General features: G+C 38.4%; 1 protein-coding gene across 1 annotated transcript; it reads left to right on the top strand.

The window, feature by feature from the left end:
• The first annotated feature begins 1614 nt into the window (after nucleotides 1-1614).
• LOC144960412 (uncharacterized) lies at nucleotides 1615-18033 on the top strand. The gene is made up of 9 exons (XM_078893495.1): nucleotides 1615-1845; nucleotides 2911-3059; nucleotides 5143-5286; nucleotides 9279-9518; nucleotides 10259-10304; nucleotides 11115-11166; nucleotides 12296-12507; nucleotides 15245-15382; nucleotides 17710-18033. The coding sequence occupies exons 1-9, from the start codon at nucleotides 1615-1617 to the stop codon at nucleotides 17746-17748; spliced, it is 1251 nt and encodes a 416-aa protein (XP_078749621.1). The 3' UTR covers nucleotides 17749-18033.
• The last annotated feature ends 5336 nt before the right edge of the window (nucleotides 18034-23369 follow it).

Genomic DNA, 23369 nt, shown 5'->3' with positions numbered 1-23369 from the left:
CCATTACTGTGGAATAAGAGACAGGACAAGGGATGGGATATTATATCATTGCCTAAATAATATACAATATAGAGTAGTGAAGCGTCATATTAATGTATCCGGAGACATTTATTGCAACAGCGTGGAACTAAACCCTGAGAATTTGTTGGTATTTATTGTAATTTTATTCACTTCAGATTCAGTCATAATAATATGCAACAAGAGTAGTGTCCCCTCATTTTTCACCATTAGTACTTTCTACTTTCTTTTTCCTAACTTCTGCTGACAACAAAGATCACATCATAAACATACGAATTGTAAATTGATAAACTATCTAATCAACATTGTCACCAACAAACCATGGGTAGGGGCAGGACCAGTGATTCTGACAGCGATTCATATTCTAGATCGTCGAAGAAAAAGAAGAAAGAGAGACGAAGGAGGACCCGATCGAGGTGAGCAGTGCAGTGAGTGAGTAGTGAGTGAGTGAGTAGTGAGTCTTGGCTTTCGCTGTGATTCTGTGATTATTCTCAGACTCAGACATATATGAGAATAAGAAAATTGATTATTGGCAGACACTGTCTGCCAATACGGATGGACAGAGTTATATACACACACTTTTTTGAAACTCCGCTCTTTTACCTTTAAACATTGAGGGAGAATATCTATGGAAAGTAAAGTTTTGAAATGCACTCTGCTGGGACTGGGAGACCTTCCATAAGCTACTACATCCTAAGTATTCTTGTTCCAGAAGGGGGTTTGGGAGGGGGGAACTTTTTTTTTAAAGTCTCCCCCATCCCAAACCCCCTACTAGAAGTTCTAGTGTAGGGGGTTTGGGAGGGGGGAGACTTTAATAAAACAAAAAAAAAGTTCCCCCCCCCCCCTCCCAAACCCCCTACTCCTACTAGAACAAGAATACCTGGGATGTAGTAGCTTATGGAAGGTCTCCCTGCACTCTAAGTAAAGTTAATAATTAAAGTATCAATAAAAACGTTAACTAACAATAGATCAGCCGATGGATAGTAGGTTAAAGTATTATAATTATACTATATATACACAATATACATCGACGTTTGTGTGGGTGTCATGGCAGCAGCAGGTGCTCATACTACTGTGTTATGATGATCAATCCAATCGGCAATCAGCAAATTCTTTACCGCACTCATGCACCATCGCAAACCTACCCGGAAGCTTCGACAGAACACATTGTTCAACGAGATGCCCTGCAGTTTCGTGTTCGTTACCACAACGGGTACAGGTGTAGTAACTACCGTGATTGCCAGAACTCTGTATTCTGGCTGTAGGACTCCATGGCTTGGATGGGTCCAGATGGCCGGTGATCACGGAATCACTAAGTTAAAACTAGATATTAAATAGATAAAGTTAAAGTATAAAAATATAGCTTACCCTGAATCTAGGCGTAGTTGATGGAAGAAGTGTAAAAGTGTAAAGAGTGTCTGTAGGATAAGGTTTGATGTCTGTAGTATGAGAGTAGTCTGTTTGGTGTAGAGAATATAAGAGTAAGAGAGTGATTCGAGAGGTCTCCTCGGCTTTATATGAGCCGGGTCAGCTCGGGACGAGGCAGAGTGGAAGTAGGAATGACCATTGCCAAGGTCACTAGCCTTACGATTGTTTATGGCTAGAGATCCCTACACATATCAGACAGGTGGAAAGTCCCCACTGATGAAGCAATTTTGCCCCGGCAGGTTCTCAACCGAAGCCGATTCGCTGCCACCCAGTGCCTCCTTTTGCTGGTCGAAAAGCCTGGCAATTTCTCCCCCAGTTTGTGATTGGCTGTCCCTGCCCCCTCGATGGATTGAATTTGTCCAAACCGGCGTCCATCTCGTATATGCATCTCTGTCCCTAGTCAGGGAATCTGCGTTCAAGGGTTGCCGAGACCTATTTAATAATGATATCTCCGCCTAAGTGGGTGGCCGCCACCAAAGTGGGGTTTCTCATTTAGAAATCTAAATGGGCGTTGTCATCTAAGACAGTGGAAATCTCCAAAGACATACAGATACGTTGATGGGCATCTCCATATTGTGTCTATATCTCTATAATATGCATATATGGACATCTCAATAGCATAAATCTACTGGCTATGTCGGGCATGGTTCCTGGCATGCGAAATACTACTACTACTACTACTACTACTACTACTACTACTACTAATAATAATAATAATAATAATAGTAATAATAATAATAATAATAATAATAATAATAATAATAATAATAATAATAATAATAATATTAATAATAATAATAATAATCTTTATTGTCCAAATAAAAGGCAATTCATGTGAGGTAAACAATGCTCAAACAGCCTTAAGCGCATATACCTAGGTACAGAAAATATCAATCTGTAGCAGAAGAAACGATAGTCAGTACTTACAATTCATATAGGTACGTCACAAACATGCAAGAAAAAACAACACACAGGATTCACGAACCCACTGACATAAAACAGCTCAACAACAACAAACCAGAAGGCACAAGAAATATGTTCCCTACAGGGTCTTTAAATAATGACAGCCATAATATTGTAGAAACTTCCACACATGATGAGAAACACTTACAATTTTAACCCTCTCACAGCCCAGTTAAAACATTGTACTGCATTAAGAACATCGGTGTGCAAAAAATAATCGTAGGCAATACAATTTCTTTTAAAAGCTTCCAATAAGTATAGATTTTGTAAAGATAATTTTATAGCAAACAAGATGAAAGTATCATTATTTCGTTTAATTCAGATATAAAATTCATTTAGATCATGGGGACATAGTCTACCTTTTGATTCATTTTTCATCATCGTTTTTCAATATATCTAAACACACAGAGATTGGTTGATAAAATAGGTGCCGTACACATTGTGAATAAATATTCCACTTCATACAAAATGCCTAAAATAAGATATTTGTATCTCTTTCAGGTCAACAGTTCGGCCGACTCCAGTCGGTACTCTAGCTCCAGGGGCAGTAAAAAGAGCAAGAAGAGTAGCAAGCATTCTAGACGTCGGTCACCAGATAGTCCTGACAGAGGGAGGGGAGGTTACTACAAAGATCAATCTAGACGATCCAGGTAAAAATAGAATTTAAGGGTTTGAAGATTTGAGTTTTTCAACAATAATTCAGTGTTGATGGTTTACCTCGATCTGTGGAAATCTGTGATTTTGGAGTCTTTGGGGACTTTTGTAAAGGTGCAGTTTCCCCACTCTCTTGAAGATGGCTGGAGTATCAAAGATCGTTCATCATCTCAAAGGCTCCAAAAGTTGGGGTTATCAGTGCATTAAAAATAAGGCAGGGCTAACTTAAGGGCAATCGTTCAAAACATTTTCTCCTGTTTCACTTTTTGTCACCATCAGCACTGATAATTGTTTTAAGGCATATTTATAGGCTTGTCAATGATATGGCGTAGGTTGATAAATTAAATTGTTGTTACGACTTAGTTCTAAAAGGTTTTAAGGTGGATTCATTGACAGAAGACAAAAGGACAATGCAGGCCGTAATGTGGACTTGGTGTTTGGGAGGGGGGGGGGGGGGGGCTCATTCTAGTGAGTCAAGATAGAGAGACATTGACAGAAGACAAAAGGACAATGCAGGCCGTAACGTGGACTTGGTGTTTGGGAGGAGGGGGGGGGGGGGGGGGGGGCTCATTCTATTGAGTCAAGATATTGAGACATTGACAGAAGACAAAAGGACAATGCAGGCCGTAATGTGGACTTGGTGTTTGGAGGGGAGGGGGGGGGGGGGGGGGGGGCTAGTGAGTCAAGATAGAGAGAATGTTTGAGGTAAGAAATAACTGGGGAGGCATGAAAACATTAAAAAAAAAAATTGAGCTTTTATATAACGCAATATCTACTTAAAGCTCAAAGCGCTTTACAAGGGGTCCCTGACAAACAGCAACACGTAACATGTAAAACGAGACATGGCGCCTGTTAGGCAATAATACAATTTTTTTTTTCCGACAGAGACAACACTGTTAACGGCCAGGTACTCATTTTACACCTGAGTGCAGTGAAAGAATGTAAGTAAAGAGCCTTTTTCAAGGACTCAACTATGCGCCGAGTGAGACTCGAACCCAGGACCTTCTGAGCAGAATGCAATTGTCATACCACAAGACCACATAGCCGCACAACATAGAGGTAGGCACAAAGGATGGTTCAAGGTTGCCAATTTTCTGTTTATTTACGGAATTCAGAATGTTATAAACCTTCAGTGTATTTTCCAATCATCTGCTTAACGGAAGAAAGTAATTACCAGTGATGATACTTTTCCCGCGGATCCGCGGAAATCCGCGGTTTTCTTTCCTTTCCTCGGTTTTCCTCCTCAGATCCTCGATCCGCGGATATTTCCTTCATTTCCTCCTTTTACTTTTTTTTATATAATAAATCTTTAAAAAATACCTCCTTTTTAAAAAAACAAATATATAGATAAAAATTTCCTCCTTTTACTGGACTCCGGGCGTTTTAAAATTGTACTCAAAAGAAGTCATCCTGCCTACTTTCCTGTGGTGCAAGAATGTTCTAGGTGAGTTTTCCGTTTTTCCGAGACTTTTCCTCCTTTTTGACTTTTTGTGAGTATCATCACTGAATTACGTAATGTCTTTTTACTGTAGTCCATTTTTCGGAATTGGGGTGGTTAATGTGTTTGTGTAAAAGATCAGTAAGTTTCTGCCCCCTGAAGTGGCAACCCTGGTGGTCATGGTGGTTACTTAATAAAATGAATAACTCAGTGTTAAAAGAATTCAACATAATTTAAAGAAAACGATACTTTCGTCACCTAGACGATATACTCTCGATGTCATACCTTAGATCCCAGGTTTGAGAGTGTTTTTTTTTTTCTAAAATGAGGGTAATATAAATCAATCAATGTTTGAAGGACGAGTTATCTGGCCGAATTAAAAATGTTCAATACGCTGTGTTTTTCCTGAATACGGCAGTTAACTGGTTACATAAATTTTCTTTTAATCTTTTTTTTCACACATACATACAGCTCTCTATCTCATACTTAAAATCCCAGGTTTGAGAGTTCTTTGCTAAAATGAGGGTAATATTTAAATCAATCGATATTTGAAGGACGAGTTTTCTGGCCAAATTTTAAATGTTAAATACGCGTCTTTCCAGAGTACACCAGTTAACTGGTTAAATAATTTTTTCTTTCAGATCTCGCTCTCCTGAACGCAGTAAGACATCACGAAGGTCAAGATCTCCAGAGTTGAAAAGGTATAAATCAAAATCAAGATCGCCATCGTTTACAAGGGTCAGAAGGAGGTCACAGTCAGATTCAAGAGGTCGTCGAAGATCTAGGTGAATGATGTGTTGTGAGGCTATGTGGACTAGTAGTATGACAACACATTTGTATCAAAAGGTTCTGGGTTCGAGACTCACTCTGCCCATATTTGAGCCCCTGGAAAAGGCTCTTTACTCACATTCTCTCACCATACTCAGGTGAAAAATGAGTACCTGACAGTTAACGACGTTATCTCTGTCGAATTAAATTTGTAATATCGCCTAATGGGCGTTGTGTCTCGTTCTACGTGTTACACGTTGCTGTTGGTCAGGGACCCTTTGTAAAGCGCAATGAGCACGTTTAGTGGATGTTGCGCTATGTAAAAGTTTAGTTGTTCAGTTGTTGTTTTGTACAGGATATGAACAGGCTCAAGAGGTCGTCAAAGATCAAGGTGATTGACATTGAGTTGTTTTTTGGTACATGTTTGATTTGTCCTTAGGGTGATAGTCGCTTTAGAAGACCATCCAGTAATGTTAAGTTGTTTTTTTTGGTACAGGTTTGATTGGTCCTTAGGGTGATAGTCGCTTTAGAAGACCATCCAGTAATGTTAAGTTGTTTTTTGGTACAGGTTTGATTGGTCCTTAGGGTGATAGTCGCTTTAGAAGACCATCCAATAATGTTAAGTTGTTTTTTGGTACAGGTTTGTTTTGTCCTTAGGGTGATAGTCGCTTTAGAAGACCATCCAGTAATGTTAAGTTGTTTTTTTGGTACAGGTTGATTTGTCCTTAGGGTGATAGTCGCTTTAGAAGACCATCCAGTAATGTTAAGTTGTTTTTTGGTACAGGTTTGATTGGTCCTTAGGGTGATAGTCGCTTTAGAAGACCATCCAGTAATGTTAAGTTGTTTTTTGGTACAGGTTGATTTGTCCTTAGGGTGATAGTCGCTTTAGAAGACCATCCAGTAATGTAAAGTTGTTTTTTGGTACATGTTTTATTTGTCCTTAGGGTGATAATCACTTTAGAAGACCATCCAGTAATGTAAAGTTGTTTTTTGGTACATGTTTTATTTGTCCTTAGGGTGATAATCACTTTAGAAGACCATCCAGTAATGTTAAGTTGTTTTTTGGTACAGGTTGATTGGTCCTTAGGGTGATAGTCGCTTTAGAAGACCATCCAGTAATGTTAAGTTGTTTTTTGGTACATGTTTGATTTGTCCTTAGGGTGATAGTCACTTTAGAAGGCCATCCAGTAATGTAAAGTTGTTTTTTGGTACATGTTTTATTTGTCCTTAGGGTGATAATCACTTTAGAAGACCATCCAGTAATGTTAAGTTGTTTTTTGGTACAGGTTGATTGGTCCTTAGGGTGATAGTCGCTTTAGAAGACCATCCAGTAATGTTAAGTTGTTTTTTGTTACATGTTTGATTTGTCCTTAGTGTGATAGTCGCTTTAGAAGACCATCCAGTAATGTTAAGTTGTTTTTTGGTACAGGTTTGATTGGTCCTTAGGGTGATGGTCACTTTAGAAGACCATCCAGTAATGTTAAGTTGTTTTTTGGTACATGTTTTATTTGGTCCTTAGGGTGATAGTCGCTTTAGAAGATGATCAAGTAATGTTAAGTTGTTTTTTAGTACAGGTTTGATTGGTCCTTAGGGTGATAGTCGCTTTAGAAGACCATCCAGTAATGTTAAGTTGTTTTTTGGTACAGGTTGATTTGTCCTTAGGGTGATAGTCGCTTTAGAAGACCATCCAGTAATGTTAAGTTGTTTTTTGGTACAGGTTTGATTGGTCCTTAGGGTGATAGTCGCTTTAGAAGACCATCCAGTAATGTTAAGTTGTTTTTTGGTACAGGTTGATTTGTCCTTAGGGTGATAGTCGCTTTAGAAGACCATCCAGTACTGTTAAGTTGTTTTTTGGTACAGGTTTGATTGGTCCTTAGGGTGATAGTCGCTTTAGAAGACCATCCAGTAATGTTAATAGGATTGAAAGATGATTGTCATTCATCCTGTTTTTTTAAAAACATTTTAATGTTTTTGTTTTTTGTTGTTATTTATTTATTAATTAAAAAAAAAATTGGATTGAGTTTTTTCCTACTTTTGTGTTTTTCATTAACTAGAAAGTTCTCTCCGTATTCTTACTAGCGTTGTCTTACTTTTTCACTAGGGTGCTTTAATTGTAATTCTAGAACTTTTATACTATCCCATTCTCTTCCTTTTTCCTGTGTCTGATATGACCTACATGTTTTACAAGCGCCGTAAAACCCTTAAAAACAAAACAAAAAGAGTGAATTATACAGTCAGAAAGAAAATTACAAGAAATAGAAATCCTTTCTTCTCAAGTCAAGAATCGCTGATTTTATTTTGTTTTTGTTTTTTTTTTAATTAGTTAATTAATTTTTTTTCTTCCACTTTACTTTTTGATGATGCATTGTATATCCTTAACACTTTTAAAGTGTTGATTCAGATAGTTAGCTTGTTTAAGGCGTGTAAAAGAGAAAGAAATTTATGAAGGTCTTCTTTTCAATTTGGAGGTAATATAGATGCATCTGTCATGTTGAGAAGAATAGGAAGTAATGTCATGCATCTTTGTGGTCTTGTAGTATGACACTCGCTTTTGGATCGGAAGGTCCTGGGTTCGAGCCTTGCTTGGTGCATAGTTGGAGTCCTTGGAAAAGGCTTTTTACTCACATTCTCTGATCATACTCGGGTGTACCCGGCCGTTAACTGTGTTGTCTCTGTCCGGAAAATGTAATATCGCCTAACAGACGTCATGTCTCGTTCTATATGTTATGTGTTTTTGTTGGTCAGTGACCCCTTTCGAAGCTGGGTTGACGGAATGAATTTGGAGGTGTAGCCTATACGCTACTACTACTACTACTTGGGACCCCTTGTAAAGCGCTTTGATAGTGAATATTGCCCTATATTAAATGCTCTATTTAAAAATAAAAAAAATGAATGTCACTCGTCAGTCTCTCGATTAGAACTGCCAAGGGACACGAAAAGTTGGGCGTCTGAAGCAGGCATGGGCTTCTCACTACCCGACGAATTGAAACCTCACCTGGGAGGATAACAAAAAGAAAGAGCAATGACAGAAACAGAATTCACGCTTTTTAACCATTTTTTGTTTTGTTTTGTTTTGTTGTTTTTTTTTTTTAGCCTGTACGCTTGTTTTCAAAATCTTACTCATTTCAACACTCCATTGCACACATTTTTCATAGGCTATGGTTGACAACACTGTGATTTCCTGTAAGCCGTTTAGTAGTTAGTCCTTCAAAATCTTACTCATTTCAGCACTCCATTGCACACATTTTTCATAGGCTATGGTTGACAACACTGGAGTTTCCTGTAAGCCGTTTAGTAGTTAGTCCTTCATAATCTTACTCATTTCAGCACTCCATTGCACACATTTTTCATAGGCTATGGTTGGCAACACTGGAGTTTCCTGTAAGCCGTTAAGTAGTTAGTCCTTAAAAATCTTACTCATTTCAGCACTCCATTGCACACATTTTTTATAGGCTATGGTTGGCAACACTGGGATTTCCTGTAAGCCGTTTAGTAGTTAGTCCTTCATAATCTTACTCATTTCAGCACTCCATTGCACACATTTTTCATAGGCTATGGTTGGCAACACTGGGGTTTCCTGTAAGCCGTTAAGTAGTTAGTCCTTCAAAATCTTACTCATTTCATCACTCCATTGCACACATTTTTAATAGGCTATGGTTGGCAACACTGGGATTTCCTGTAAGCCGTTAAGTAGTTCGTCCTTCAGAGCCATGAGGCCCATGGAGCCAGAGTTCATCCCGGTTTCTGTAGAGGGGAAACAGACAATAGCAATTGCTTGCTACCCTTTGGATAGGATGCTAGTCTATTGCAAAGTACTCAGCTACCCATTCACTGATGGGGGATCAGAAGAAATCTCGACTGCACCCTGGATCGATCTTGGTCCCTTTGCATGTGAAGCAAGTGCTCTAACAACTGAGCTATGGAGTCCATTCCACCCCCACCCACTCCCTTTTTTTGACTTACGATTTATTTATTCATATTTTTTTTTTTTAACTTAAAAATATTCTAGGTCACATTCAGGCTCAAGAAGTCATAATTACAGCAGCAGGAGGTCTAGGTCAGGTTCAAGAGGCTACGGTGGTCGTAGGTCAAGGTCGAGGTCAAATTCAAGGGTTTCCAGCAGGAGGTCCAGGTCAGGGTCAAGAGGTCACAGCAGTAGCAGAACTAAAAGCGATCGTGATCCTCACCATCGGCGAAATCAACGATCCAGGTCAAAGTCTAGTTCAAGAGGAACCACGGACAGATCGAGGTAAGGGAGGGAATTATCATCACATCTGTATAATCATAAAGATTTCTGACAGAATCACTCACCACGATCTTTTACTCATGTCAACATCAGCTTGATTTTTATATAAACATATTGACTCCATATATCTCATCAAGATGATACAGAAACAAAACTTCCTTTTTTGTACATATCAAGAAACAATATTTTCTAGAAGGTGTTGCGGAGGGTAAAAGCGGGAGAGGGAGACCAAGAAGAATATGGTCTCAAGACATCAGTGATTGGATAAATTGAATCTAACTTCTACGTCATGGCACCAGACCGAAGAGCTACTCAGCTGGTTGCTGGGTCGGATAAGTAAGTAAGTAGGAAATGGATGAGAAAGCCAGTGACTGAATGTGGAAGGATGGCCACAGGACAGAAGCTTGTTTCGGTTGGCAGTTGTAGAGGTCACGTCATGTCCAGGAGGGAGAGGCCATGGCAATGATGATGATTGATTCTACATGTCATATGTTCTATGATAGAATTTTCAGACCACTTACAGCAATGTGGTCTAGTGGTATGAGACACTTGCTATCAGATCGGAAGTTCTTCAATTTGGGGTTTTGACAAAAAAATAGGCTGAGTTTTTAGTTGTTGTCTATTGCAGGTCTTTAGGTTTGTGTAACAATTGTTTTTTTTTGTTTTTTTTTTTGAAACATAAACTTTATATTTGATAAAATAAAATTAATTTGAAAGCATCTTCCTCATCTTTTCTCAACCAGACAAGCCAGTCCAGAACGATACGAGAATGACCAGTCACAAGCCATGGTACTGGATGGTTTTTTATTTATTATAGAGTTTTTTACCTTTGTTGGATTTATGGACCAAGGGGATGCCTGACTTTGGACTGGCTATGTGGTCTTGTGGAATGACACTCGTTTTTGGATCGGAAGGTCCTGGGTTCGAGCCTAGCTCTGTGTATAGTTGAGTCCTTGGAAAAGGCTCTTTTAGCACATTCTCTCATTGTACTCTGACCATTAACAGCATTATCTCTGTCTGAAAAAAAATTGTAATATCGCCTTATGGGCGTCATGTCCCATCCTGCATGTTAAATGTTGCTGTTGGCTTAGTACCCCTTGTAAAGCGCTTTGAGTACATTTGATGGATATTACAGTATATAAATGCTCTCGTTTAAAAAAAATAAAATTATTTGTTGTCTTTTTTTTTATGATCTCTTCACTATGAGTTTATCAGGTTGGGCTGTTGTAAGTTGAATTGTCTTCAATATTATTAGTTGTCTTTCAGAGACAGTCTTCAATATTATTAGTAGTCCTTCAGAGACAGTCTTCAATATTATTAGTATTCCTTCAGAGACAGTCTTCAATATTATTAGTAGTCCTTCAGAGCCATTAAACTCATGGAGCCCCGAAGTTTATCCCAGTTTCTGTAGCGTGAAATGGACAAGAGCAATCGCTTGCTACACTTTGGATAGGACGCTAGTCTATCGCAAAGTACTTTCCAGAGGGGGATTACTTCATTATTCACATCTTTGTATTGTTTATTTCACTCCTTCAGACCTCTTCAAAGGGGGGTTACTTCATTATTCACATCTTTATATTGTTTATTTCACTCCTTCAGACCTCTTCGGAGAAGGCAGAGTTACGAATGAGGAAAGCACTGCAGGCAGCTGGTTGGTGTTTTGGAAATTTGGATTTTAAATTTTATGTTTGTTTTTTTTTGCGGTTATGTAGTCTTGTGGTATGACACTCACTTTTGGATCAAAAGGTCCTGTGTTCTTTTTTTTTTTTCTATGTTTTTTTTTTACTTTCGAACCTCAGGAACGAGAGACGTCCAAAATGTCCCATTATTTTGCTAGTTTATTTTTATTTTCATTTTTTTTAAAGTACCCGTAAGTCAATTTCTTTTAATCTATTTTTTAAAATCGAATTATATAATTTAAAAATGTATATTATATTTTATTTATTTATCCTTCTATTTATTTGTTAATTAATTAATTAATTTATTTATTTATTTAAGTCAATAAATAACTAAAAGAAATTGGATTTTTCTTTCCATCATTTCAGAGAAAATCTTTGAGAATGTTGCTATTTCTGCTAGAAATGGATATATCTATATCAGAGCTTTCCATGAAATGACTGCTCATTTTTCACTTCTGAAAATTATTCATTCCAGTCAGTTGTTTTTTCTTTCTTCGAGTCTTGTGTGTCATGAACACAAATCTAGAAAAGTTCTTGTGGCAAAGGCTACAAGTGCCTACAATGAGATCATGAAACCACTCAGTAGACTAACCTGCTGTTGAAATATAGTTTGAATGAGTGAGGAAGAGTTGGGGATCCCGATAGCTTCATAAGCAAAGGGACTAAGATCGATTGCAGGTGCATTGGAATTTTTAGATTGCTGGATCTATTAGATCTGGTGGAAAGTACTTTGTGAAAGACTAGCCAAAGGATAGCAAACAATTTCTATTGTCTGTTTCACGCTATAAAAACTTGGACTTGCAAAAGTAGAATGACCAAATTTTTATTTTTATTGATTATTTTATATATGTCTCAAAACGGTATTAAGTCGGATTGGTTAAGATGTTGAAAATTGAATTTATAGCCAGAAATATCAGACTTGTGTTGAGTTTATATGATTTATTGAGGAGAATGGCAGCAATATTTTAGGTTGCTCATGCCAACAATTGATATTTTTTGGACCAGTTTTAACATTAGATTCGGCTTGTAAGCAAATGGTTCGTTCCGACATTATACCATTTTGAGTCAATGGGTCACATATAATATTTTTTCAATATGCAGCATTGGCAGACGAGAGGTTGAAGACGTTAAGGGACCAAGGGTCATCAGGGTCGTCTTCGCCATCGACCCATAATGCAGCAGCCATTCAGTTGTCGGGATTGTCACTGGTGGCCTCCATGTCAGCCTCCAAAGACTTTGCCGACACGGTAGCGGCCATTGATTCGGGCCGATTCGTGCAGTCGTCATTCAAATCTGGAGGTATTGTCGTCAAGGTACGTCAAGCTTCTTTTAAAAAAATATAAATAGTCCTCCACAGCCATTAGAGAGAGACTTGATGTGTGTTGGAACGATTCGGTGAAGTCTCCCCGCTTACCAGTAGTTAGAAAAGTACCAATCGTAGTTTGTCATCTCAATGTCTTCTTAGTGGGATCTTGTGCTGGTGTTTGGATGAGACTTTTAGTTTGATCTCAAACTAAGTACATCGATGGTATGCTCTTGGAATCTACATCTGTTCCCCATTGACCCAATTCCCCTTTGTCTTACTTTTTCTTGGGTGTTTTGATTTTATAATGTATCTATCCATTTATTATGGGATGTATTTATGTTTTTTATTGTTTTTGTTATTCTGCCATCTTAAGGAAAAAGACCAAATGTAGTCTCTTATTTCAAGTAAACATGGGGTCTTTTTCCTTAAGACGCCAGTATTGGCTGAAGATGGATTTTGAATTAAATATTCTGTGTTTGGCATTTTGTTCTTTTTATTTGTTTGTTTAAGGCAGTAAAATTCAATTTTATTTATTTAAGTTATATGATATGTATAAGATATTGTTATCAATAGTACAAATATATGTCCATAATTGGCACAAGTCCAGGTTGGGCATTTGATTTTTGTCTCCGACTAGATAAGTGCTTAAAGATAAGTGCTCATAGCTCCATCCAAGCACATCAAATTGTTACAAAGCAAAACAGGTTGTAAATGGTGCTGAGGAGAAGTAGAAAAGTTACTGTACTTATCACAACACATGGTTATGATATGTCAATTCCTTGCATTGAATGAAGCAATTAATTTCACAAGCTGCAAATCACAGCTTTTCGTCCCAGATTTTACAGTTAGCTGAGGGAAAGTGTTAAATGACTCATGCAAGCACCATGAAATTTCACAAAAATGAAAATAAGCACTGCAAAGGGCTGTATTAGTGAATATTAATGTAAATGGTAATGTCGTGGGTTGAAAACCCCATCACCACAATGTTTTTATTCTCCATTGTATTCCCACACGCTTCTGCCCAATCTATTTCTCATTATTATCAACTTATATGCTTGCTCCACTCACTTTTCTGAGTTAATATTCGCCCCTTATATCGGAGCCCACTCAATGTCTCATGCTCAATCATCTCTATATTATATGTTTGTGTTGAAAGTATTGGTATTAAGCATAACTGTTGGCTTGTAAACAAACTTCACGGAATTTGTGTGTTGAACCCATGACCTCAAGAAGTCAGGAGATAGATTCAAGTTAGATACTACACTTCATACAGCTTTTAAAAAAAATTTGGAGTGGTGGATAGCATCGATTGCATCGCACCCCTCGGAGTTGCCATCCGTAAGGTCAAGGGTTTTAACCCCCATTGCCTTGGTCGGATTCCTGACCTCCCATAGTGGGCAGGGAGGCACTTACTGTGTCTTCTATCCCTTTATATGTTTTCCAAATTGCTTTCTGTCTTTATCTTGAAATCAGGTTACTTGGTTTTGTCCTGACCCTGGCCAGAGTCCTTGGCTGGGAGGGAAACAGTTGAATGTATAGTTTTGAGAGATGATATTTTTCTCCTTGTAAATCATCTCTCTGTTATGTATTGTTATTTTTTTTATTTTTAACATATGATTTGTAAAAATTTGAGTGTATTCCTCTTAGTGGAATCTTGCGCTAGAGTGTCAGTGAGACTTTTCGGTTATCTTAAACTAAGTACTTTGATAGTGTGCTCTTGGAATCTACATCTGTTTCCTATTTGAACCAATTCCCCTTTGTCTTACCTTTTCTTGGGTGTTTTAATTGTATTTCTAAAACTTTTTACTATCCTATTTTCTTCCATTTTACTTGCGCTGATATGACCTTAATGCATTGCAAGCGCCTTAAATCCCTAAAAAAAACCATAAAACGAAAACGAACCCCCATTGCCATGATCTTAATGCATTGCAAGCACCTTAAAACCCTAAAAAACATAAAACGAACCCCGATAGCCATGACCTTAATGCATTGCAAGCACCTTAAAACGCTAAAAAACAATAAAACGAACCCCCATTGCCATGATCTTAATGCATTGCAAGCACCTTAAAACCCTAAAAAACATAAAACGAACCCCGATTGCCATGACCTTAATGCATTGCAAGCACCTTAAAACCCCCCAAAAAACATAAAACTAACCCTATTGCCATGATCTTAATGCATTGCAAGCGCCTTAAAACCCTAAAAAACATAAAACGAACCCCCATTGCCTGGGTGGGATTCCTGACCTCCCATAGTGGGCAGGGAGGCACTTACTGTGTCTTCTATCCCCATTGCCGCAAAGATTTTACTCTATCATCTTCTGAGTTTTTTCTGCTCACTACATTTCTTGTTATGTTTAGGTATTTTTTTTGTGTGTGTTTATGTGTTTTCAATCATGCGGCTAAGAGCTTCATGTGGCTATGTGGTCTTGTGGTATGACACTCGTTTTCGGATAGGAAGGTCCTGGATTCGAGCTGCGCTCAATACATAGTTGAGTCCTTGGAATAAGCTCTTTACTCACATACTCAGGTGCAAAATGAGTACCTGGTTGTTAACAGTGTTGTCTCCGTTCGAAAAAACTGTAATACCGCCTAACAGGCATCATGTCTCGTTCTACATGTTACGTGTTGCTGTTGGTCAGGGACCCCTTGTAAAGCGCTTTGAGCACGTTTAATGGATATTGCGCTATATAAAAGCTCAAGTTTTAGCTTGTTTTGAATTGTTGCTTTTTTTTTTTCAATCAGGAGGAGAAGCCAGACCCCCTGATGTCCAGCCACGATGACGCCATCTTTGGTTCCCTGTCCTCTGTGGGTTTCACCATCAAACCTGACCTGGACACACAGCCTGTCTCACTGGACGCTGATTCCATCATGCATCCATCGGTAAGAAATAACAGTCATGCTTTATTCATTCATTTTCAACATGAAATTTGGGAAGGGAGGGGGGGGGGGAGGGTCGAGATAGTTCAGTTGGTAGAGCACTCGCTTCACATGCAAGGAGAGGACCGAGGTCGATCTCGGGTGCAGTTGAGATTTTTTTAAATTTGTCCACCCAGTAGTGATTGGATACCTGGGTCTGTTAAATGTTGTCGAAATTACTTTGTGATAGACTAGAGTCCTATCCAAAAGGTAGCAAGCAATTGCTATTGTCTATTTCACGCTATAGACACCGGGAGAAAACTCTGGCTCCATGGGCCAAATGGCTCTGAAGGACGACTTTATAGGTACAGGCATGTGGTCTTGTGGTATGGCGTTCACCTTCAGATCAGAAGGTCCTGGGTTCCAGTCCCACTCTCAGCGGCGCATAGTTGAGTCCTTGAAAAAAGGCTTTTTACTCACGTTTTCTCATTGTACTCAGGTATAAAATGAGTACAGTGCCATAAACAGTGTTGACTTTGTCCGAAAACAAAAAAATTGTAATGCATACTGCCTAACAGGCGCCATGTCTCATTCTACACGTCAAATGTTGCTCTTGTCTCGGGACTCCTTTTTGTAAAGCGATTTGAGCCTATTTAGTGGTTATGACCTGATACGAACCAGACCTGCCAACACTTCCACTTTTGGTGGACTCATTCCTATTTTCACTCTTCTTTTTTGGACTATTCCGTCCATTGTCTCTAAAATTCCGATTGACAAAAATGATGATAATGGTAAGAATAAAAAAGAACAAAGAGGGGTGGGGGGGGGGGGGGGGGGGGAGGGGACATTCCTATTTTTTTGTCTCAAATTCCTATTTTCAGGCGTTCTGATTCCACTTTTGGAATTGAAGGATTAACAGGTCTGTACAAACAGCTCAAGTTTAGGGGATTAGAACTGTATGGGGAAAAGTCTTGTAGGATTGACAGGTGTATACAGACAGCTCAAGTTTAGGGGATTAGAACTGTATGGGGAAAAGTCTTGAAGGATTGACAGCTCTGTACAAACAGCTCAAGTTTAGGGGATTAGAACTGTATGGGGAAAAGTCTTGAAGGATTGACAGCTCTGTACAAACAGCTCAAGTTTAGGGGATTAGAACTGTATGGGGAAAAGTCTTGAAGGATTGACAGCTCTGTACAAACAGCTCAAGTTTAGGGGATTAGAACTGTATGGGAAAAGTCTTGAAGGATTGACAGGTGTATACAAACAGCTCAAGTTTAGGGATTAGAACTGTATGGGGAACAATCTTGAAGGATTGACAGCTCTGTACAAACAGTTCAAGTTTAGGGGATTAGAACTGTATGGGGAAAAGTCTTGAAGGATTGGCAGCTCTGTACAAACAGTTCAAGTTTAGGGGATTAGAACTGTATGGGGAAAAGTCTTGAAGGATTGACAGGTCTGTACAAACAGCTCAAGTTTAGGGGATTAGAACTGTATGGGGAAAAGTTTTGAAGGATTGACAGGTGTATACAAACAGCTCAAGTTCAGGGGATTAGAACTGTATGGGGAACAGTCTTGAAGGATTGACAGCTCTGTACAAACAGTTCAAGTTTAGGGGATTAGAACTGTATGGGGAAAAGTCTTGAAGGATTGACAGCTCTGTACAAACAGTTCAAGTTTAGGGGATTAGAACTGTATGGGGAAAAGTCTTGAAGGATTGACAGGTCTGTACAAACAGCTCAAGTTTAGGGGATTAGAACTGTATGGGGAAAAGTCTTGAAGGATTGACAGGTGTATACAAACAGCTCAAGTTTAGGGGATTAGAACTGTATGGGGAAAAGTCTTGAAGGATTGACAGGTGTATACAAACAGCTCAAGTTTAGGGGATTAGAACTGTATGGGGAAAAGTCTTGACTTCCCCTGGGATCAATCTCGGTTCCTTTGCATGTGATGCAAGTGCTCTACCAACTGTGCTATCGAGACACTCAGCCCACTTGTAAAATACTAACGAAAGAGTGAAAATCGAAAGGCTTCGTATGGGAACAAAACAGACAATGGACGTTTCGGGTACAAACCCTTCGTCAGCACAACAATACACAAATTAACGTGGAAAACAAATAATAAAATAATTGGTATCGTCTGTACTCATTGGTGGTTGCAGTATGAATTATATAATGAAAAATAATTGGTATCGTCTGTACTCATTGGTGGTTGCAGTATGAATCACTTGTAATAGTCTTGTATTGTTCTTTTAACCAACCACATGTTTTGTGTTCTTGGATCTTAAAATCTTTTTATTTTATTTTGTTGTTGTTGTTTTTAATACTTTTTTTCCCCTGTTTTTCCATCCTCAGCTATTTTGTAACGTGGAGAGAAGATGGAGAGATGGATAGACAGGTTGTCACATTTACGGAGAGGAAGATTGAGGGAGAGGCCATGTGTTGAGAGAGAGAGAGAGAGAGAGAGAGAGAGAGAGAGATAGAGAGAGAGAGAGAGAGAGAGAGAGAGAGAGAGAGAGGCAGAGAAAATGATAGTGAATGAGAGAGAAAGAGAGAGAGATATAGAGAGAGAGAGAGAGAGAGAGGCAGAGAAAATGATAGTGAATGAGAGAGAAAGAGAGACAAAGAGGCCTTGTCGGTTGATATGATAATCAAATATGAATTAAACATACACCATAACATGATTGTCAATTTTCATTGATTGCCTGTACCTACTTTGTGTTGCGTTACAGTAAGTACCATAATAGACATCAGTTTTGTGATAGAAAAAAAAATCCTATATATTTTGTATCAAATAAAATGTGAAATTGAATGTAAGCTTCAATTTAATTACAAAAAACAGATCAAATGAACATTTCGGATTTCCCAACAAAACAGGATGAATGAAACACCACAGATGAATGAGATCTACGACACTACGCCACTACCACGTCATCTCTGATAAGATTATTTGAATCTAGATGATTCTTTAGCTGCTCTAGTACTACTCTTTCCAGGATTTTTGAAAGAAAGGGCAGATAAGAAACAGGGCGGTAATTTTTCACATTTTCAGGGTCTAAATTATGCTTTTTATAAAGAGGAGTGACGATTGCTTTTTTGTAGCAACCTAGTACAGCCCCAGACTGCAATGAGTTATTTATGATTACAGTAATAGGTTCTAAAAAAACAGTCAAGACATTTCGTTAAAATATTATGTGTATTCTGTTATGTATTATATTTGTTATTTTGAATGTAAGCATTTGAGTGTATTCCTCTTTGTTGGATCCTGTGCTTGTAATCGGATGAGACTTAGAGGTGATCTCAAACTAAGTACATTGGTGGTGTGCTCTTGAAATCTACATCTGATCCCTATTTGTTCCCAGTTCCCCTTCGTCTTACCTTTTCTTGGGTGCTTTAATTGTAATTCTAGAACTCTTTACTATCCCATTTTCTTCCTTTTTACTGGCGCTGATATAACCTAAATGTGTTGCAAGCGCCGTAAAACTCTCTCTTTACCATTACCAGCCACCTTTTTTTTTTCAGGAATGACCCAAAACTTCATGCACTCCAAAATCAAAATAGATTTTTCTTACTCAACCATTCCAAACTAGAATGAAAGCAGCACGCCTGACCAGGATGTAAAAGATAAAGAACAACCTGTGGCGATGTCAAATCCTGATCTCCAAACACCGACACGAACATCCAGGACTTCCACATGGACAGTTTCATCCCCCTGACCAACATCCACCAAAGACCTGAAAATGGGTGGGGATCCTGACCTCCCATAGTGGGCAGGGGGGTACATACTTTGTCTTCTATCCCTTTTAACTGTTTTCCAACATGCTTTCTGTCTTTGTCTTGGAATGAGATTACTTGGTTTTGTCCTGGCCCTGGCCGGAGTACTAGCTGGGAGGGAAACAGTCGAAGGCATAGTTATTGTTTTGGGAGATGATATTTTTTTCCTTGTAAATCATCTCTCTGTTATGTATTATTATATTTGTTACAATTTATAATGTAAGCATTTGAGTGTATTCCTCTTAGTGGGGGCCGTGCTTGTGTCCAGATGAGACTTATTGGTGATCTCAAACTAAGAACATTGATAGTGTGCTCTTGGAATCTACATCTGATCCCTATTTGTTCCAGTTCCCCTTCGTCTTACCTTTTCTTGGGTGCTTTAATTGTAATTCTAGAACTCTTTACTATCCCATTTTCTTCCTTTTTACTGGCGCTGATATAACCTAAATGTGTTGCAAGCGCCGTAAAACTCTCTCTTTACCATTACCAGCCACCTTTTTTTTTTCAGGAATGACCCCAAAAGTTCATGCACTCCAAAAAACAAAATAGATTTTTCTTACTCAACCATTCCAAACTAGAATGAAAGCAGCACGCCTGACCAGGATGTAAAAGATAAAGAACAACCTGTGGCGATGTCAAATCCTGATCTCCAAACACCGACACGAACATCCAGGACTTCCACATGGACAGTTTCATCCCCCTGACCAACATCCACCAAAGACCTGAAAATTCTCATTTTACCCAAGAACCATCACGATTGGAACAATTTACCACGGAGGTTAGATCTGCACCCACTTCCGATTTATTTACAGAGCTTCTAGATCACTGCTGAATTTTCACCTTAATGTTGTTATCGTACATGTCAAAATCTTTATGAGTGAAGGTGCACATTAAAGGAAGATTCAGATTCAGAAACAAAACTGGGACATTATATACAAAATATTGTTCAACATAATGAGCTCTAGAAGACGGTGTCAATCTTTTATAATATTAACAGAACTTAAAAAAAGATTTTTATTAAGAACAAAAGAAATAAAAATAATAAAATTTTTGGTTGATTTGTAACGATTGGTGGGCGGGGGGGGGGGGGGGCGGCGATAGCTGAGCTGGTAGAACACTCGCAAACCAGATTTTTCCTGATCCCCTGTCCACCCACCCAGCAGTTCAGTTCAAGTGTTTGCCCCCTTTGAGTGATGTCAAGAGTTTGCCCCCTTTGAGTGATGCCAAGAGTTTGCCCCCTTTGAGTGATGTCAAGAGTTTGCTCCCTTTGAGTGATGTCAAGAGTTTGCCCCCTTTGAGTGATGTCAAGAGTTTGCCCCCTTTGAAGGATGTCAAGGGTTTGCCCCCTTTGAGTGATGTCAAGAGTTTAAACATTCCGTCTATAAGTAGAAGAACGAAGAACTTACAATCGTTTAAGAGTTGAGATTGTTGTTTTTTCCGTTGTTCTATTTATAGAAGGAAAGTTTATTCCCCAACATCACAACGGGGGCAGTCACAATTATTTCTAAAACGTGGACTTCTGTAGTTTTTCCCTGTACTTTTAAAATGTTTTCTTGCCAGAATGATAGAAATTGTTTTTTTTTTTAGTTGAAAACAAAATATAAATAAAGTGAATACATTTGTTAGTTTTGCGTTGAGTTTATTTCATCATTGTATGTATGCCGAAATGAAGTAAATGGAATTGAATTCATTTTGCTGGGATAAAGAATAATGGTGGGTATTCTCCCCTTTTAAAGATTTCCAAAGTTCCTGACATCACACCTGAAATTGAAAGTACAATTATATTTATGAAAAGTGACTTTCTAGGTTAACAAACATGAACAAAATAATTTTATAGAAAACATGTAATTTTTATCTTATTTAATATGTTTGCAAAATGTTAACCATTGCTACACCAACCACAGGAAAATCGTCACATTTGTTATGACTATGATGCAATGAACATTTTTCTTATTGAGATTTGTTTTGTTTTGCACATCACACAATGTTATCTGTTGTTTTGTAAAGCTTGTCTTACTGAAGAAATTTTGAATTGTATGCACTTACTGTTTTCACTATTGAGTTGAATAATTTCAAATATTTCAGGACAAGTGGTACGTGGGACTCGATGGGTTTTTTATACACACACGCGCATGCACACAACAACACCAATAATCACACACGCAGATACACATGATTATGAACAAAGATACAAATACACATATTCATGTACTAAATGTTATCTTGTTTGAATTTGAAAATCAGCACGAAGAGTTCATACGTAACATTCAGAAAATAACAATGGAAGAGTCTACCACAATTTTGAGAATGGTCCACCATAATGGTTCAGGCTTCTTTGGCCATCTTCAAGACATTTTACAACTACTGCACGTTCCAAATCGTGTACATCCAGTATATTTCAGCTTAAATTTAGGTAGTCGGGAAGAAATTGGTACCATGCTACATGTAGCATATGACGTCGCACATTTTATGCTGATTATCATATTGACAATCCTCCTCCTTTTCAAGCAGTGACGTTAGGGTGTGGCAAAATATCTATTAAAAGCAAGTACCGCAATCATTTCGGTACAAAAGGTTTAGAAGCAAATCATTTCATTTTGGTTTTGTAGGTGCTAAACACGCTTAAATGTCTGAGTCACAATGTGAAACGATTTGCCTATGTTATTATGTCGTTAAAATGATAGATTTGTGTGTGTTTAACCCGTGACCTCAAGAAGTCAGGGAGAGAAGACTAAAAAAAAAGACTAGGGTTAAAAGCGATTTTTTTTCATTTTAAAAAAAAATCCTGGATAGCTCATACGGTAGAGCCACAATCTCCCCGGTCAGGCAGAGTTGTACCAGTAAAGTCGAGCCCTCATCGCGCAGCGAAAAAGAAATATTCTCTATGTCTTCTGGCACTCACTTCATTTCTTGTTGTTATCAGCATAAGTGCTTGCTCCACTCACTTTTCTGAATTAAAAATTCACCCCAAATACCGGAGCAAACTCAATGCCTCAATTATTTTTATCTATCTTACATGTTTGCGTTGGGAATATTGGCTGTTAAGCTTAAATGCTGGCCACTTACTTCGCGGCGTTTGTGTGTGTTGAACCCGTGACCTCAAGAAGTCAGGGAGAGAAGACCTAACAAAAGACTAGAGTTAAAAGCGATCTTTTTTTTTTGGGGGGGGGGGGGGGGGGGGGGGGGGGGGGGATCGTGTATAGCTCATACGGTAGAGCCACGCTCTCCCTGGCCAGGCTGGGTTGTCTTACCAGTAAGGTCGCGGGTTCGAGCCCCCATCGCCGCCGCGAAAAGAAAAAATATTCTCTATTGTCTTCTTGCACTTTCCTACTGACTTCATTTCTTGTGGTTGAAATGATAACATTGTGTGACTCATAGCACGATGTCACACATTATCACATAAGCTGTGGTGCAGTATACAATGAAGAGGCAATGAAAGGTGGTCACAAAAAAAAAACACACCGCTCTTTGTCGGGTTGGATCTCTAAGACGTCATTTTCTTTCTTTTAAATTCAAAACACAAATAAAACAAATCCTTTTTACGTAGACCGTCTAGCCTATCAAAACACAAATAAAACAAATCCTTTTACCTAGACCGTCTAGCCTATCAAAACACAAATAAAACAAATCCTTCTTACTTAGACCGTCTAGCCTAAAAAAAAACACAAATAAAACAAATCATTTTTAGGTAGACCGTCCAGCCTATCAAAACACAATAAAACATCATTTTTTACGTAGACGTCCAGCTATCAAACACAAATAAAACAAATCATTTTTACGTAGACCGTCTAGCCTATCAAAACACAAATAAAACAAATCATTTTTACGTAGACCGTCTAGCCTATCAAAACACAAATAAAACAAATCCTTTTTACGTAGACCGTCTAGCCTATCAAAACACAAATAAAACAAATCCTTTTTACGTTAGACCGCAGCCTAAAAAACACAAATAAAACAAATCCTTTTGATTTGTGACCCTCCGTCTCAAAACGGTAATTTGTCGACGATTCAGACCCCAAAAAGTGAATTTAGAGATAGAATGATGAGAAATTGGAGCTTAGAAGTTTTAGCAATGCAAGAAATAGTCTTTATACTCCACAGAACGTACAGAAATTAAACCCAGTTGGATAGTGTGGCTAGAATTCAATTTCCCTTACCGAGTGGATCCCGACATAATACCGCTTTGATACGGTGGGTCACATTTGTTAACAACAACCATCTCCAACTGGAAGCCCCCCCTT

The sequence above is a fragment of the Berghia stephanieae genome, chromosome 15 (genome assembly GCF_034508935.2).
Source record: "Berghia stephanieae isolate SIO BIC M18660-M18661 chromosome 15, UCSD_Bste_1.3, whole genome shotgun sequence".
Taxonomy (NCBI): domain Eukaryota; kingdom Metazoa; phylum Mollusca; class Gastropoda; order Nudibranchia; family Aeolidiidae; genus Berghia; species Berghia stephanieae.
The sequence above is the reverse complement of the archived record's forward strand: the minus strand, read 5'-3'. Positions and strand labels throughout refer to the sequence as shown.

Excerpts from the sequence above, each read along its gene's own strand:
- LOC144960412 (XM_078893495.1), top strand. The coding sequence starts at position 1,615 with ATGGCTAGAGATCCCTACACATATCAGACAGGTGGAAAGTCCCCACTG. Across the intron at positions 1,846-2,910 it reads TATATGCATCTCTGTCCCTA|GTCAACAGTTCGGCCGACTC; the intron begins GTCAGGGAATCT and ends TATCTCTTTCAG. Across the intron at positions 5,287-9,278 it reads AGAGGTCGTCGAAGATCTAG|GTCACATTCAGGCTCAAGAA; the intron begins GTGAATGATGTG and ends AAAATATTCTAG.